At 33.1% G+C, this 15,565-nt stretch overlaps 1 protein-coding gene and 1 long non-coding RNA gene across 2 annotated transcripts; both read right to left on the bottom strand.

Moving 5' to 3' along the window:
* Positions 1–573: 573 nt before the first annotated feature.
* On the bottom strand, positions 574–8,777 carry LOC127714234 (endoplasmic reticulum chaperone BiP-like). The gene is made up of 6 exons (XM_052220276.1): positions 8,633–8,777; positions 7,659–7,767; positions 4,318–4,797; positions 3,516–3,903; positions 2,724–2,873; positions 574–2,281 (listed from the first exon to the last, which is right to left on the bottom strand). Exons 2-6 carry the CDS (start codon positions 7,763–7,765, stop codon positions 1,481–1,483), a joined length of 1,926 nt encoding a protein of 641 aa, XP_052076236.1. The 5' UTR covers positions 7,766–7,767; positions 8,633–8,777; the 3' UTR covers positions 574–1,480.
* Positions 8,778–13,921: 5,144 nt separating this feature from the next.
* LOC127714467 (uncharacterized) lies at positions 13,922–15,553 on the bottom strand. Its single transcript, XR_007987742.1, has 4 exons — positions 15,469–15,553; positions 14,675–14,709; positions 14,352–14,439; positions 13,922–13,964 (listed from the first exon to the last, which is right to left on the bottom strand). It is a non-coding gene; the product is annotated as an uncharacterized LOC127714467 (long non-coding RNA).
* Positions 15,554–15,565: the final 12 nt, after the last annotated feature.

Here is a 15,565-nt window from a genome sequence, read left to right on the forward strand (position 1 = left end):
GCCATGACCTCTTTGTATAAAAATCAAACCTCAACGCTTTCCCGTTAATATCTAAAAAAGAGGAAATGTTATTCGGTCACAATGAGACAATTTTTCTATCAGACATAAACTAAAAAAGAGGAAATGTTATTCGGTCACAATGAGACAATTTTCCATCAGAGACATAAAAAAACAATATACTGATGGAACAGCTGATTGAGTGATTGTCCCCTTATCGTTATGTGGCAAATATTACATGCGTACTCACTGGACAAGAATCAATTACGAAAGTGGGTCGACCGGGATCTGAGGGTCGTGTCGGATAAGAAATGTGCGATTGAGTTTTATTAAATTGAACCTCTTCTTAAAGACCAACCCTCGCTTAATAAGTTCGGTTAAAACAAACATATTTATAAACAAATTTTGAATTGAAATAGTCATTTAGATCTAAGATTAAAATTTGTGACGTTTAGATACAGCCGCATTAGTGTATAACCCACACCGTCTTTTTCTTAACAGGAAACAAATCAAGGAAACGTACATTATTCAATGGAATGTTAAGTTAAAGGCTAGCAATGAAATAAAATCAATAAGTATAAACGTAAATTTTTATTAAAAATTAAAATAACAAAAAAGTCATTTTATTGACATTTGAATTGATTTTCATTCTCAAATAACCGATACACAACGAGGTCAATCATGCATACATGAAATACATAAAAATATATAAACAATGCAAACATTACATACTACACACAATAGAACTACATGTAAGTAAAAGATAACTTAAATGGACCATCTAACAAGTATGATACTGAGACATAGATCGTTTGCTAAAGACTGTATTTGATTCCGGTAAGATATTTACTGTTCCCTTGATCAGAGACATATAATACACTCTGCCTAGAAGGGCTAAATGAAAAGTAAAGGGACATTATACTTTTTCAATGATAAATTTTATTTTAATGCCCAGAGAATGAAAATTTTAAGACTATCTAATTATCAAACGGAAGTATTGAGGTTTGAAATATTGCAACTTTTAAATTTTTATTTTTCCTGGCACAAGCTGGAAATACAAGAACTTTATGTTCTACAGGGATTAGTAGAATCTTTGTTTGACTCTATGGTTACTTTTTCATCAAACGATCTATTCATTTAGATATTTTTTGGATTTCTGATATTCTTAAAAAAATGAATATAAAACTGATTGTCTTAATTAAATCACATCATGCAAATTTTGTTGCCTTTTGGTTTTAATACAATTATCACGTCTGCTGCGCTAAACGCACACATAAAACAACTCTTACACATGTTTAAACACAATACGTGACAAACATTGATTTCATCCAAACTTACACGCTTTTAACAATAATTCTTTATCACAAAAACAAAATGAATGACAATGTGAGTTGCATATGAATGAATATGATACTTACTAAATGTAAAATGATAAAATATACTGGCAGTGAAAGACAGAGGTATTATGAGACTAACAAACTCATTAAAATTCTTCTTTTTCTCCTTCTGAAGAAGGTGAATCTTGATTTATCTTACTTATAATTGGATTAACAATGTTTTCTAAAGCTTTCTTCTGTTCTCTCAAATCTTCAGCTGAAGAATCTGAATTATTTTCCAACCATTTAATTTTTTCTTCGACTGCAATTTCTATTGTCAATTTTTCTTCGTCAGTCAATTTTCCTCCAAGTTTTTCTTTATCACTAATTTCATTTTTCAAGTTATATGTCAAACTTTCTAATTCATGTTTAGCATCTAAATTCTCCTTAGTAGCTTTATCTTCTTCAGCAAATTTCTCAGCATCATATATCATACGTTCTATATCTTCCGGTGAAAGTCTGTTATCATCCTGTTGTATAACGATATTGTTTTTCTGTCCCGTTCCTTTATCTTCTGCGCTAACGTTTAAAATCCCGTTAGCGTCAATTGAGAACGTGACTTCGATCTGAGGTACACCTCGTGGTGCTGGTGGGATACCCGATAAATCAAATGTTCCAAGTAGGTGATTGTCTTTTGTCATCGGTCGTTCGCCTTCAAAAACTTGGATTGTTACAGCCGGTTGGTTATCGGCAGCTGTTGAAAAGATTTGTGACTTCTTAGTTGGGATGGGCGTGTTACGTGGTGTCAGTTTAGTCATAACACCGCCGACTGTCTCGATACCTAGAGTAAGCGGGTTAACATCCATCAACAAAAGATCACTGGTCTCATCTGCTCCGCTAAGTATACCACCCTGGATAGCAGCGCCATATGCAACTGCTTCATCTGGATTAACTCCCCTGCTTGGTTCCTGTATAAAAGTAGTGTTGGTATTATATTAATTTGCATATTTAAACATGTATCAAACTTTTCATATATAGGTATAACGAGAGTATTATTTTTAAAACTATGTTTTATAAGAGGAAAGCTTTATCAAAAGTTGAAAGCAAACCCAAAACATATTGTATAGACAGTTGTCGATCGTTGAAGACTGCACGTATATTTAAAAAATCTCAATTAATGGCTGTAGTGTATTTTTTTTCTTCGCTTACTGTTTTATAAACATATACTCATATACATTGTATGTTTGATATGCATACCTTCCTTTAGATAAAGATGCATAATTATAATTCATATTTCCAAAATTTTAAAGTAATTCACCTATTTGAGTAACTATGTGTTTTGTTAAATTATATGGTGAATTATATTTTACATGTTACAAACTATGTTGTTCTAAATACAAGATAAATCACCTTTTCGTTAAAATAATCTTTGAGTAGTTGTTGAATTTTAGGAATTCTTGTGGATCCACCAACAAGAACTATTTCGTCAATTTCAGATTTTTTCATATCAGCATCTTCTAAAACTCTCTTAACTGGTCTCATGGTAGATCTGAATAAATCCTAAAACGAAAGTAAGGAATAAATTAACTAATATATGTTGCCGAAGACTCGTCATACTGTGCCAATTTTTACTTTTTAATCTTCCAAGGTTGAAAAACTTTAAAAATCCGATTGAACGTGTCGATCGTATAAATCAAAACAATTCACAAAATAGTTAAATGACATTAAAGCATGTTATTGGTCGGATTATTGTGTAATATCCGCCACTGGAAAACTAACAGCATCCTCTTTTCTTATAACTTGTGTTGGTAGGTTGCTGTTTTATATACATATACAACATATATCCTTTTATTTAAAGGCAGTTATCCATATGCTGGGATTGAATTAAAGATGCCACCTACCGTTGCAGCATTGAAAATGAAAACATTATTTTGTTTTACTGACTCATTATTACTTGGAACACTGCATATTCAAAGTGAAAGTAACACAAATATCATGCGCATTATTGAATGAATACTTAGTCTAGTAAATACGCTGGCCCTCCGAATCATACTTTTCTCCCGTTTTGTTGAAATTTTCGCTTTCATTTTCCTTGTTTGTATTGACCGGTCCAGTTGACGGCTTTATCTATGATTGTCTCCGGTAAATCATAAAAATGTAAAACGACAAATAATTTACAACTTGTTTTTGTCTACAACTTACCATGTTCAATTCTTCAAATTTCGCCCTTGATATTGTTTCGGAGAAATCTTCTCCTTCAAATAGTGATTCAATCTCTATTCTAGTTTGATGAGCAGACGACAGGGCTCTTTTTGCTTTTTCGACTTCACGTCTAAGTTTTTGCACTGCTTGCTTGTCAGTCCTAATATCTTTTCCTGTTTTCTTTTTGTACAATTTTACAAAATGGTCCATAACTCTTTGGTCAAAATCTTCACCGCCCAAATGAGTGTCTCCATTTGTAGCGGCAACCTCAAATATTCCATTATCAATAGTCAAAATGGAAACGTCAAAAGTTCCTCCTCCCAGGTCAAAAACAAGGACATTCTTCTCTCCTTCCTTATTGAGACCATATGAAATAGCTGCTGCAGTTCTAAAGATAAACATTAAGACGATATGAAGACATAAAGAATGCTATTTTGCAATCGATAACAACAGTGTTTTACGCAGAGAACATGTTTTAAAATCAAACCTTAGAAAATCGATTGGCAAATCGTAACAGTCAAAGCAATTGGCCCAAAGTATTACTTCGGATTTTATTCTACGCAAAAATTGTTAAAATGAAAATGACAATACTTCAAAAAATTATTCATCGTATCGTCAGTGTCTTTTCCATTCAATAATTTTAATCCGAAAGTCTGGAAAAAGTTTTGTTTGATACACTGTCGAAAACCTGAACCTTATTTTGTCTTGGATTATGTCAGATTTTATGGACTTCCCTCTTTCGAATTTTCCTTATAGTTTGGTATTTTTTTTAATATTTTTTTTTCTTAAACTAGATACTTACGGTTCGTTGATGATTCTTTTAACGTTGAGACCAGCAATTCTTCCTGCATCTTTGGTAGCCTGTCGCTGGGCGTCATTGAAGTAGGCGGGGACAGTAACAACTGCGTGGGTTACCTTTTTACCAAGATATCCCTCGGCAATGTCTTTCATCCTACTCAGAACCATTGCAGATATTTCCTCTGGAGCGAATACTTTAGTGGAATTTCCAACCTTGACTTCTATATGCGGTTTGTTGTTCTTGTTTAATACTTTGAAAGGATAATGTCTCATGTCACTCTGGACTGATTCGTCATCCCATTCCCGACCAATCAGACGTTTTACGTCAAATATCGTATTCTCCGGATTGGACGTCAGTTGGTTTTTGGCAGCATCACCTATCAGACGTTCACCGTCTTCTGTAAACGCTACATAAGAAGGGGTGATCCTGTTTCCTTGGTCATTTGCAATGATCTCAACTCTTCCGTTTTTATACACTCCGACGCTAAAAAGTGATAAAGACATTATTTAAACTTCATAAAAATGTAAAAACAAACAGAAAAGAAAAATTATATTCAAAAGATGAAATGACAATTAAATTTGTTTTTTATAACTTAAGATGTTATTATTAAAAACATACTATATTACTTTTTCGCATCTCGGTTAAATTAGTGACGTAATGATTGGGTTAGGCCATCACGTGGTAACTCCCGTCTATGGATTCGTATGGGGTCCACGGGGGTTGGGGTGGGGGAGGGAGGGTGTACTTCGATATTTTTTCGAATTCATAGGGTGTGCCATTTTTGCCTAAAAAAATGTACCCATTTTAATATAACATTCACTGAAAATCAGTACCTTTAGTTATATAAAAACTTAAGAAAGAATTACCTTTACTTATATACAAATCAGGAGACAAATTTCCGGGGTTCATTTTGGAACTTATTTAAAAGGTAGACTTTCAAATGAATTGATCTAATTTAATATAATGATTGACCATTAATAATGTAAGATTCTCAATAGCATATTTATGTATGATATGTCAAGCAATCAAACGTAAATGCATTTTTATAAAGGGTGTAATAACTAGAGGCTCTAAAGAGCCTGTGTCGCTCACCTTGGTCTATGTGCATATTAAACAAAGGACACAGATGGATTCATGACAAAATTGTGTTTTGGTGATGGTGATGTGTTTGTAGATCTTACTTTACTGAACATTCTTACTCCTTACTATTATCTCTATCTATAATGAACTTGGCCCAGTAGTTACAGTGGAAAATATTTTGTAAAAATTTACAAAAATTTACAAAATTTATGAAAATTGTAAAAACATGACTATAAAGGGCAATTACTCCTTAAGGGGTCAATTGATAATTTTGGTCATTTTGACTTATTTGTAGATCTTAATTTGCTGTACATTATTGCTGTTTACAGTTTATCTCTATCTATTATAATATTCAAGATAATAACCAAAAGCTGCAAAATTTTCTTAAAATTACCAATTCAGGGGCAGCAACCAAACAACCTGTTGCCTGATTGGTCTGAAAATTTCAGGGCAGATAGATCCTAATGAACAATTTTATCCTCGTCAGATTTGCTCTAAATGCTTTGGTTTCAGAGATATAAGCCAAAAACTGCATTTACCCTATGTACTATTTTTTAGCCATGTCGGCCATCTTGGTTCGCGGGCGGAGTCATCGGACATATTTTTTAAACTAGATACCCTAATGATGATTGTGGACATGTTTGGTTAAATTTGTCCTAGTAGTTTCAGAGGAGAAGATTTTTGTAAAAGATTACAAAAAATTTACGAAAAATGGTTATAAAGGGCAATAACTCCTTAAGGGTCAACTGACCATTTTGGTCAAGTTGACTTATTTGTAGATTATACTCTGTTTACAGTTTATCTCTATCTATAATAATATTCAAGATAATAACCAAAAACGGCAAAATTTCCTTAAAATTACCAATTCAGGGGCAGCAACCCAACAACGGGTTGTCTGATTCATCTGAAAATTTCAGGGCAGATAGATCTTGACCTGATAAACAATTTTACCGGATGTCAGATTTGCTCTAAATGCTTTGGTTTCAGAGATATAAGCCAAAATCTACATTTTACCCCATATGTTCTATTTTTAGCCATGGCGGCCATCTTGGTTAGTTGGCCGGGTCACCGGACACATTTTTTAAACAAGATACCCCAATGATGATTGTGGCCAAGTTTGGTTTAATTTGGCCCAGTAGTTTCAGAGGAGAAGATTTTTTGTAAAAGTTAACGACGACGGACGACGACGGACGACGACGACAACGGACGACGGACGCCAAGTGATGAGAAAAGCTCACTTGGCCCTTTGGGCCAGGTGAGCTAAAAAGGAGGGTCATTTCTATATAAAATCTGGCAAAATTATGACCCATATTTTTGGCACATCCCCGTACACCCAATAATAGAAAGTGACCCCCCATACGTGATGAGGCCAGTATCAAACCATATAACTAATAGGGTCTCATCTTATCAAATTGTGAAATTGAAAAGGGAAGGCTTGGTCGAGATAGATCCCCGTATATCATGAATCTCGCTGGTTAAATCGCCGTTTGATTTGGATTTGGAATTAAGGTGGAATTTATCCAGTCACGTGATTGCTTCAAATTTAGCCACATTGTTATTCAAAGATATATGCTGGCGAGTAATTTTTGTTCCATTTGAAATAAAATTTTCTCATGTCCCAAGTTTCTGGGTAATGCTTCAGATTAATAATTTCAGCACGTAAAAGACTGATAATGGCGCCAATGTACACTCTTTACACTATAGTATTAAATTATTCTTTCAAATAGAGTGATCAAACATTGCCTTTAAATAGGTTTATTAGCTAATAAACATCTTTTCAGGCAATGTTTGGTCGTTCTACTAAACTAATAAACATATTTCTAGGCAATGTTTGATCGTTCTTTTAAACTAGTAAACATATTTCCGGGCAATGTTTGGTCGTTCTTCTAAACTAATAAACATATTCCCAGGCAATGTTTGATCACTCTATTATTTCCAGACAATGTTTGATCACTCTATTATTTCCAGACAATGTTTGATCACTCTATTATTTCCAGGCAATGTTTGTTCGCTCTATTTTTTCCCAGGCAATATTTGATTACTCTATTATGCTGGTTCAGTTAACTATTTTATTAGAATCGTAACAACAATGGGTTCAAAATTTATTTTATAAAAAATGTATAGAATGTAAAGTTGTATGACCAGTTTCTTACTGTATGTCTAAATTTCTTCTTCTTATGCACCAAAAACATACTTTCAGTAAATGACGGGAAAATATAATGTCATCGTCTTATACTATAAAAATGTCACATATCTTTACTCACCAAGAATAAGTAGTTCCGAGGTCGATACCAATCACCGTTCCTATATCTTCGGCGTCCCCACACAAGAGGCCCAAAAGGGTGATAACTCCAATCAAATATAACTTCATTTCTGTAAATGATTAAAAATCAGTAATTATATTTACAAAAACATATATTACATATAGATTCATAATGAATAGTTTTAGAGGAAGTCGCTTAAAAGCAGAATCTGATATACCAAGAATGTGTCCAAAGTACACGAATGCCCCACTCGCACTATCATTTTCTATGTTCAGTGCACCGTGAAATTTGGGTCAAAACTCTAATTTGGCATTAAAATTAGAAAGATCATATCATAAGGAACATGTGTACTAAGTTTCAAGTTGATTGGACTTCAACATCAAAAACTACCTTGACCAAAAACTTTTACCTTAAAACTTTAACCTGAAGCGGGACAGACGAACGAACGGACGGACGAACGAACGCTCAGACCGAAAAAAAAACATAATGTCCATAAATGGGGCATAAAAACAAGGATAATTATAATTATGGTATGATTGCCAATGAGACAACTCGTCACTTGCGACCAAATGACATAGACGTTGACAACTAAATGCCACCGTACGGCTTTCAACAATGAACTAAACCCAAACGGCATAGTAAGCTATAAGACCATTTAAACGCTGAGAGTGATTACTAGTGTAAACTGAAAACTAATAATAAACAGCGGAAATTTTTTTTAGCTAGTATAGCAAGTCAAGAAATGATAAAATTCATAATCTAAGTAAAAAATGTATATTTATGGCCGAATTATCGAAGATTCAAATATAATGTGACACTCTCCATGTCCCTTCTTTTAAAACGTGAAAGGAGAAAAGAAGGACAGAAAAAAGGGGTGGGGGTGATTGCCAATGAAATTAAAAACAACTATCCACCGAACCGTGACCAAAGATCAAATAACGTAGATGTAACTTAGTTTAAAATCTTTAACTTACTTTTATCAATTTGTTTTCTTCTTATTTATAATTCCGTTTCAATAATTTTCTTCTTGAAACACAGGCTGTAGAATATCGTAGTTTTAGTTCGGTTTCTCTTTAAAGTTCAACTTTTGATTTAAGACTGATATTGAATTAAAGTAAAATGAAATTTATATTAAAGAATGTAATTGTTATCTTTGCTTATTCATTGTATAAGTTGTCGTGGCATTCATTTATTTGCTGAGCTTGTTATTTTATTTCGCAGTTGATTCATTAAGGGTAACGTGTTATTAATAAGTACGCGTGGTCTTTAAATTCTGCGCCGAAATAATGTAAACAAATCGATCGAGGTTTCATCATATTTGAGTGTTATGACGTCATGCATAAATAGTTTATTTATACATCGAATGTACCTGGACTGTAGACTATACACTAGATAGTTGGGAAATATCCTGCAAATGCCAAATAAAGATATCTAATACGTCACTTTCAGGGAGCCAATCGGAGATGCAGATACTTATGCATTATGGTGAAGCTGTAATTAAGATGGCGACGGTCCTGCATCTCGAAACCCCTGTGTTTTTAAGCGGTGCCAAGTCAGAAGAAGGAGAACAATTAGGTATTTTAGTGGCAGAGGAAACTTACAGTGATGTTTTTTTTAATTGGATTTCTCTAAAAAGCCCTTACAAAAGTTATTTGCATAGTTTTATACCGTCGCCTACTGAAGTTATCTACGGCTACAGATACCCCAAACAATGACATAAATGAATTGAAGAAATATAAGAAAAGACTAGGATAAGGCATAAAAAGATCGCGCGACAATAAATAGGATTTGCCTTTTAAAGAGGCTGTACCGCTCCCACAGCTGTACATGACTTTTAACTTAATATGATTAACTTCACTATGATTAATAGTAATAATACGTAACCCAGGGATCATTATTTGCTTTTCAAAATGAATTACTGAACCAATCGTGATTTGAACCTGTGACCCATTGCACAGAAGAAAGTCGCTGCTCTACCAACTCAGCTAAACGAGTAATCCACAAGCACATGGTTAAGTATTGACAAGGTGAGACTAAGGGGAAGGGGTAATGCCATGAAGTGGCGTGAGGGCTCCACTTTTGTGGTCTAAAATGAACACGTTGAGGGATCCTATGCAATCATTCTTTTATTCTTCCCATTGTGATTTCCTTGGTCGCCATGTTGGATGTACACACTATATTTATAATGATCTTTATGAACTTACCTGCTTTCTGTAAATCATTTTTAAGTTATAAAATACACTTATAATATAATATCATTTAATAATCAATGTTTAAAAGTCATCAATATGTGCTAATATTAAAATTTCAAGTGTTATTCGGATAATAACAGTGTTATTTGGTCATTCGAGGTACCGAAGGGGAAGCACGGCTACACTCCCCCGCGTCAACATACCTGATGACATACGGGCAATATCAACAACACTTACTCTGGCTGTAGGTTTTACTTTTAAACACCCTTGGTTTTTGTCGAGCCTTCGACTTTTGTTAAAAAAGCGAGACATAGCGATCCTACATTCCGTCGGCGGCGGCGGCGTCCACAAATATTCACTCTGTGGTTAAAGTTTTTGAAATTTTAATAACTTTCTTAAACTATCCTGGATTTCTACCAAACTTGGACAGAAGCTTGTTTATGATCATAAGATAGTATCCAGAATTAAATTTTGTAAAAAAAAAAATCCTGTTTTTCCGTATTTTACTTATAAATGGACTTAGTTTTTCTGCCAGGAAACATTACATTCACTCTGTGGTTAAAGTTTTTAAAATTTTAATAACTTTCTTAAACTATCCTGGATTTCTACCAAACTTGGACAGAAGCTTGTTTATGATCATATGATAGTATCCAGAAGTAAATTTGTAAATAACAAAATTCCATTTTTTCCGTATTTAATTTATAAATGGACTTAGTTTTTCTGCCAGTTAACATTACATTCACTCTGTGGTTAAAGTTTTTAAAATTTTAATAACTTTCTTAAACTATCCTGGATTTGTACCAAACTTGGTTAGAAGCTTGTTTATGATCAAAAGCTAGTATCTTGAAGGAAATTTAAAAAAAATTTGTACCTGTTTATCAGTATTTTACTTATAAATGGACTTAGTTTTTCTTCCAGTTAACATTACATACAGTCTGCAGTTAAAGATTTAAAACATTTATTAGATTCATAAACTATCCTGGATTTTTACCAAATTGGGACAGAAGCTTCTTACAATCAAAAGATTGTATCGAAAGTAATATTGTTATTATTTTTTTTCCTCATTTTTGTTGAGCCTGCGATTAACAGCAAAAGTAGGCGAGACACTGGGTTCCGCGGAACCCTTACGATTTTTTTAGTTAGACACCGATTGTAACCGGAAAGCATGATTTGTCTGATAAAGTAAATTACTGATTCAGCCTTGATTTGAACCTAAAACCCTGGCATAGTAAGCCACTGCTATACAAACTGAGTTAAGTAAGCATAACTAATGGAGGGCAGTTATATATATCTTCTATGTAACTTGTAAGATGACAGTGTTCTCGAAAATCGTCGGTCCTGACTGCCAAAAATCAGCCAGGACCGAAAATTGCATGTGTAGTGGCAGTCCTGATGACCGACAATATTTTGGTGGTTGTTCACTTTTGTTTTCACATCTTTTCGGTATTCAGATAGCTTTTGAACTGGTTGCTAATGTAAACAAACTTTTAACTGTATAGGTCAAAATTACGGTACTACTTTTGAAAAAGAACCAGTCGTCGGTTTCTTTGGTATCCAGATAGTTTTTGAACTGGATACTACTGTAATTTAACTTTTGTAGCCTCTAGCTTAAAATTACGGTAATACTTTTGAAAAATAACCAGACATAAAAGTCATCATGGCATCCACATGGCTCATTTCGTTCAGAGTGGGTGCTAAACCAGAGGACTTTGTATTTGAACAGACAGAGACTGAACATTTTTTTCTATATTACAAAAATTGCAGCTGAGGAATAAACATCAGACTTCTTTTATTTCTTAATTTTAATGCACTTTTCACTGTAAATGATTGTAGTGGACACAGGTTGGGAACAAGTCAGGAAAAGTGGGGTATTCACTGTTTTCAGGGAACATCCCAGTTTACAGGGACTTCCAATTTCTATTTCAATTTATGGCATGAATCAGTAGTATTTGTAAATACTTAGAGTATTTCATGAACAACAAAGCATGAATAAGTGAGGCCTTTCTTTTTCTAGAACTCAAAAACATACAAATCTTTTGTTTAGGAATCAACTGACCAAGATGCATGCTCCAGGTGTAACTGACCATTACTGAATTATGTTCACTTCTATTGAAAGTTTCTATTCATTGAATTTAAATGCCCAATTGATTAACCTATCTTTTTGTCATCTCATAATTGAATTATTGATGATCAAGGTATGAATTGGTGAACAAAGGAGTTGTTTTGTTGTGAGTTGAGTACCAAATAGACTTGAAATTAGTTTGATTTTTGAACTAATAAAAACACCTGCTAACATAAAACATTGTTATCAGATGTAAAAGGTGCACTTTTGTAGATTTCATACCATAAAATAGGAAAAAAGAAGTCCCTGTATACTGGTTTTTTTTTTAACACCAGAAAACTGGGGTGTAACATGAAAACAGGGAATACCCCACTTTTCCTTACTTGAGTCCACCCAACCTGTTAAACTTATTAAGCCTCGATGTAATTCATCATTTCGTAAAAGACATTTTTCCTAACGAATTATAAACAATTGGAACAGTTTACCCAAAATGTTGTGTCTGCAAAGACCGTTGATAACTTTAAAATACAACTTGATCATCATTGGGAAGATGTTATGTACCAGTTTTAGTGATAAATTATTTTTATTACAAATTTTTATTGAAATTCCTTACACTTGAGCCCTTAAACGACTCTACAGGTATTCTACAGGTAGTATAATGCATGAGACTAACACAAAAATGAAATCAAACATGTTATCAAACTGACAAAGTATAAAAATTAGTGAACAATGCAAAGTTCAAAATTTCATTGAAAACAACCAAATATATAACATAGAAACTAGGATGGAGTTTATATATATTGAGCAATGACTTTCATTTAACTAATAGGGGTTTGATAAATTCAAGTAAAATTACAGGACCACCAGATTTTTAGTCTTGGTGGTCCCAATGACCACCAGGAAAAAAAAGATTTCGAGAACTCTGAGATGATTAATTACAACAACTAAAAATGTTTGTAAGATCCAGAATGAATAAACACAGAAAATTTGTCTGCTATAAATTAATGATGGCTTTTTTGAGGAAAATTTTACTGGGCTGTGGTTAGGATTGTGAATAATCATGATGATAACATTTTTCAAATTTAAAAAAAAAAGTTTATAACCTTGAGAGGGAATAATCAGCACTGGTCAGTGGCGGATCCAGAAGGGGGGGCGTAGAGGGCGTACTTGCACTTTTTTTTTTATTAAGACTGTAAAATGGTTAATCAGACTAGATATTGTTGAGTGACTCTGCCATTTCCGCTATTATGCAAATTACACATGAGACCATGGATCTATATATCTGTTAGAAACACATGAAGGACTTTTTTACCACAACGAAACATAGGACCATAGAACTATTAAACTGTTAGTAGCATGCCATGGTCTCTTTTATACATATTACACATGAGACCATGGACATATATACGTTAATAACACATCATGGACTTTTAAACCACAAAGAAACATAAAAACATGGACCATAGACTGTCAGTAACATGTCATGGTCTCATTTATGCATATTACACATGAGACCATGGACCATGGACATATATATCTGTTATTAACACATCATGGACTCTTATAAAGCTATGCAACAGAAGACCATGGACCAATTAGACTTGTCAGTAACATGTCATGGTCTCATTTACGCATATTACGCATGAGACCATGGACCTATACATATGTTATTAACACATCATGGACATTTATACCACAATAACACATAAAACCATGGACCAATTAGATTGTATCATGCCAAGGTCTCTTTTATACACATTACAAATGAGACCATTGACCTATGTATCTGTTTTCAACACACAAAGAAACATAAGACCATGGACCAATTAGACCGTAACATGCCATGGTCTCTTTTATACACACTACACATGAGACCATGGACCTATACATATGTTATTAACACATGGACTCTTATACCACAATGAAACAGAAGACCAAAGACCAATAAGACTGTCAGTAACATACCCTGGTCTCTTTTATACATATTACACATGAGACCATTGACCTATATATCTGTTTGTGATGGAATAATACAATCCACTTCATAACCCTCTGTAACAATAAAGGACTTGCTTAGAAGTTTGTTCAATTGACCTAGACCTAGCTGATTTGCTGGCTTCAGAATTTTATAATCAATATATGACTGGAAGTGGTGTGATTTCGAAAATTAAGCTTAAATAGGGACATAGCACACAAATAATATATTAATAATAGAGCATAAATGTTGCAATCTAGCTTTAAAATGTAACTGTAGACAAGGAAAAAATAAAATAGCACCCTAATTTGAAAGGTAAGATACACAAAATGCACAAGGGAAAAAAGACGCATCTTTTTGAGTGAAGCCCATACTATTTCATTTGTAATAAGTCTATTGCAATATTAAATATAGTGGAAAAGATTATGTCATCCAATACATTAAAATTCCTAAAACACTCTTACCTATGTATACACTACCATATGCTATGTGTTTATCATTCTCGTCATAGGAACTCCTAAGCTCCTCTACAGGTTCCTCAGTTATTGGTACCTAGCAAAATAAAAAAGTATTTTTTTCAAAAACCTAAATAAATTTGTAAAAGGGTATCTATAAGTAATAAATTGTCAGATTGGTACATGCATTTCTTCTCTTTTTTCCTTGTGTATATAGAAACAACCAATAATTCAAACATTTCTTTTATACCGCACAAAATAATTACAAAAACTAATTCACCACATTTTCAAATGATTATCACCAGAAATAATGAATTCCAAACATTACAAACCTGAAGAGAAAGATCTTTGACTAAGTGAGTTTTGCCTGGAAAAAAAAAAAGACACCATAAGTTTTAACATATACATATCTATTTGCATTCAGCAATCCTATTCGACTGTACATATCATTCATTTTCTAGAGGTGTGAAAGCATAGGAAATTTAAATATATTTAATACCAGTAATATCTTAAATAACTTAGAAAGTGCCTATGAGAAATTGTTTACTCTTTTGGATCACCAAAGTTAATCCATATTTTTGAGATTAAATAATATTCATTCTTGAAATACAGAATTTTCAGTTTAGTAAATTATTTTTTTATCTCAATATAAAAAAAACAGTAATAAAAACAAACTGTAAGGGTATCTAGTCCATGTATGTTCAGTTCATTGTCTAAAATTGTGAGGTGTTGCTTGCCTTGTAACAATTGTTTTTATAGTTCCTGTTATATCATATGTATGTGTGATAACTGAATATTTATAATATAGTAAAATAAACGGACTGAAGTAATCTGCATATTTGAAAACATACAAACGGATTTCTGTGAGGACTAAATACATTTTTAAATGTGCTTAATTAATATATACTCATTCCTGTTCCTATTATAATACATTATACCCAGGGAAGGCACTTTAATACTGCTCATACTGGTCCTGAGAAGTCTCATTCAATCCTATATTAATCCTAATATTGACCACTATAATGTAAAAATGCCTATTGTGTGATTTCGAAAATCATTCTATATACCAAAAATATCATAACTGAAAAGCACAATACTTAAATTATAAGAAGTTTTAATACCAAACCTTTTTTAGCATGACAGCAAATAACATGGTCTATCAGAAAATCTTCTCTGGAGCATATTACTGGACAAACAGGACAATTATAAGTTCTCTGAAACAA

Source organism: Mytilus californianus, unplaced genomic scaffold, assembly GCF_021869535.1.
Source record: "Mytilus californianus isolate M0D057914Y unplaced genomic scaffold, xbMytCali1.0.p SCAF_9, whole genome shotgun sequence".
Classification (NCBI taxonomy): domain Eukaryota; kingdom Metazoa; phylum Mollusca; class Bivalvia; order Mytilida; family Mytilidae; genus Mytilus; species Mytilus californianus.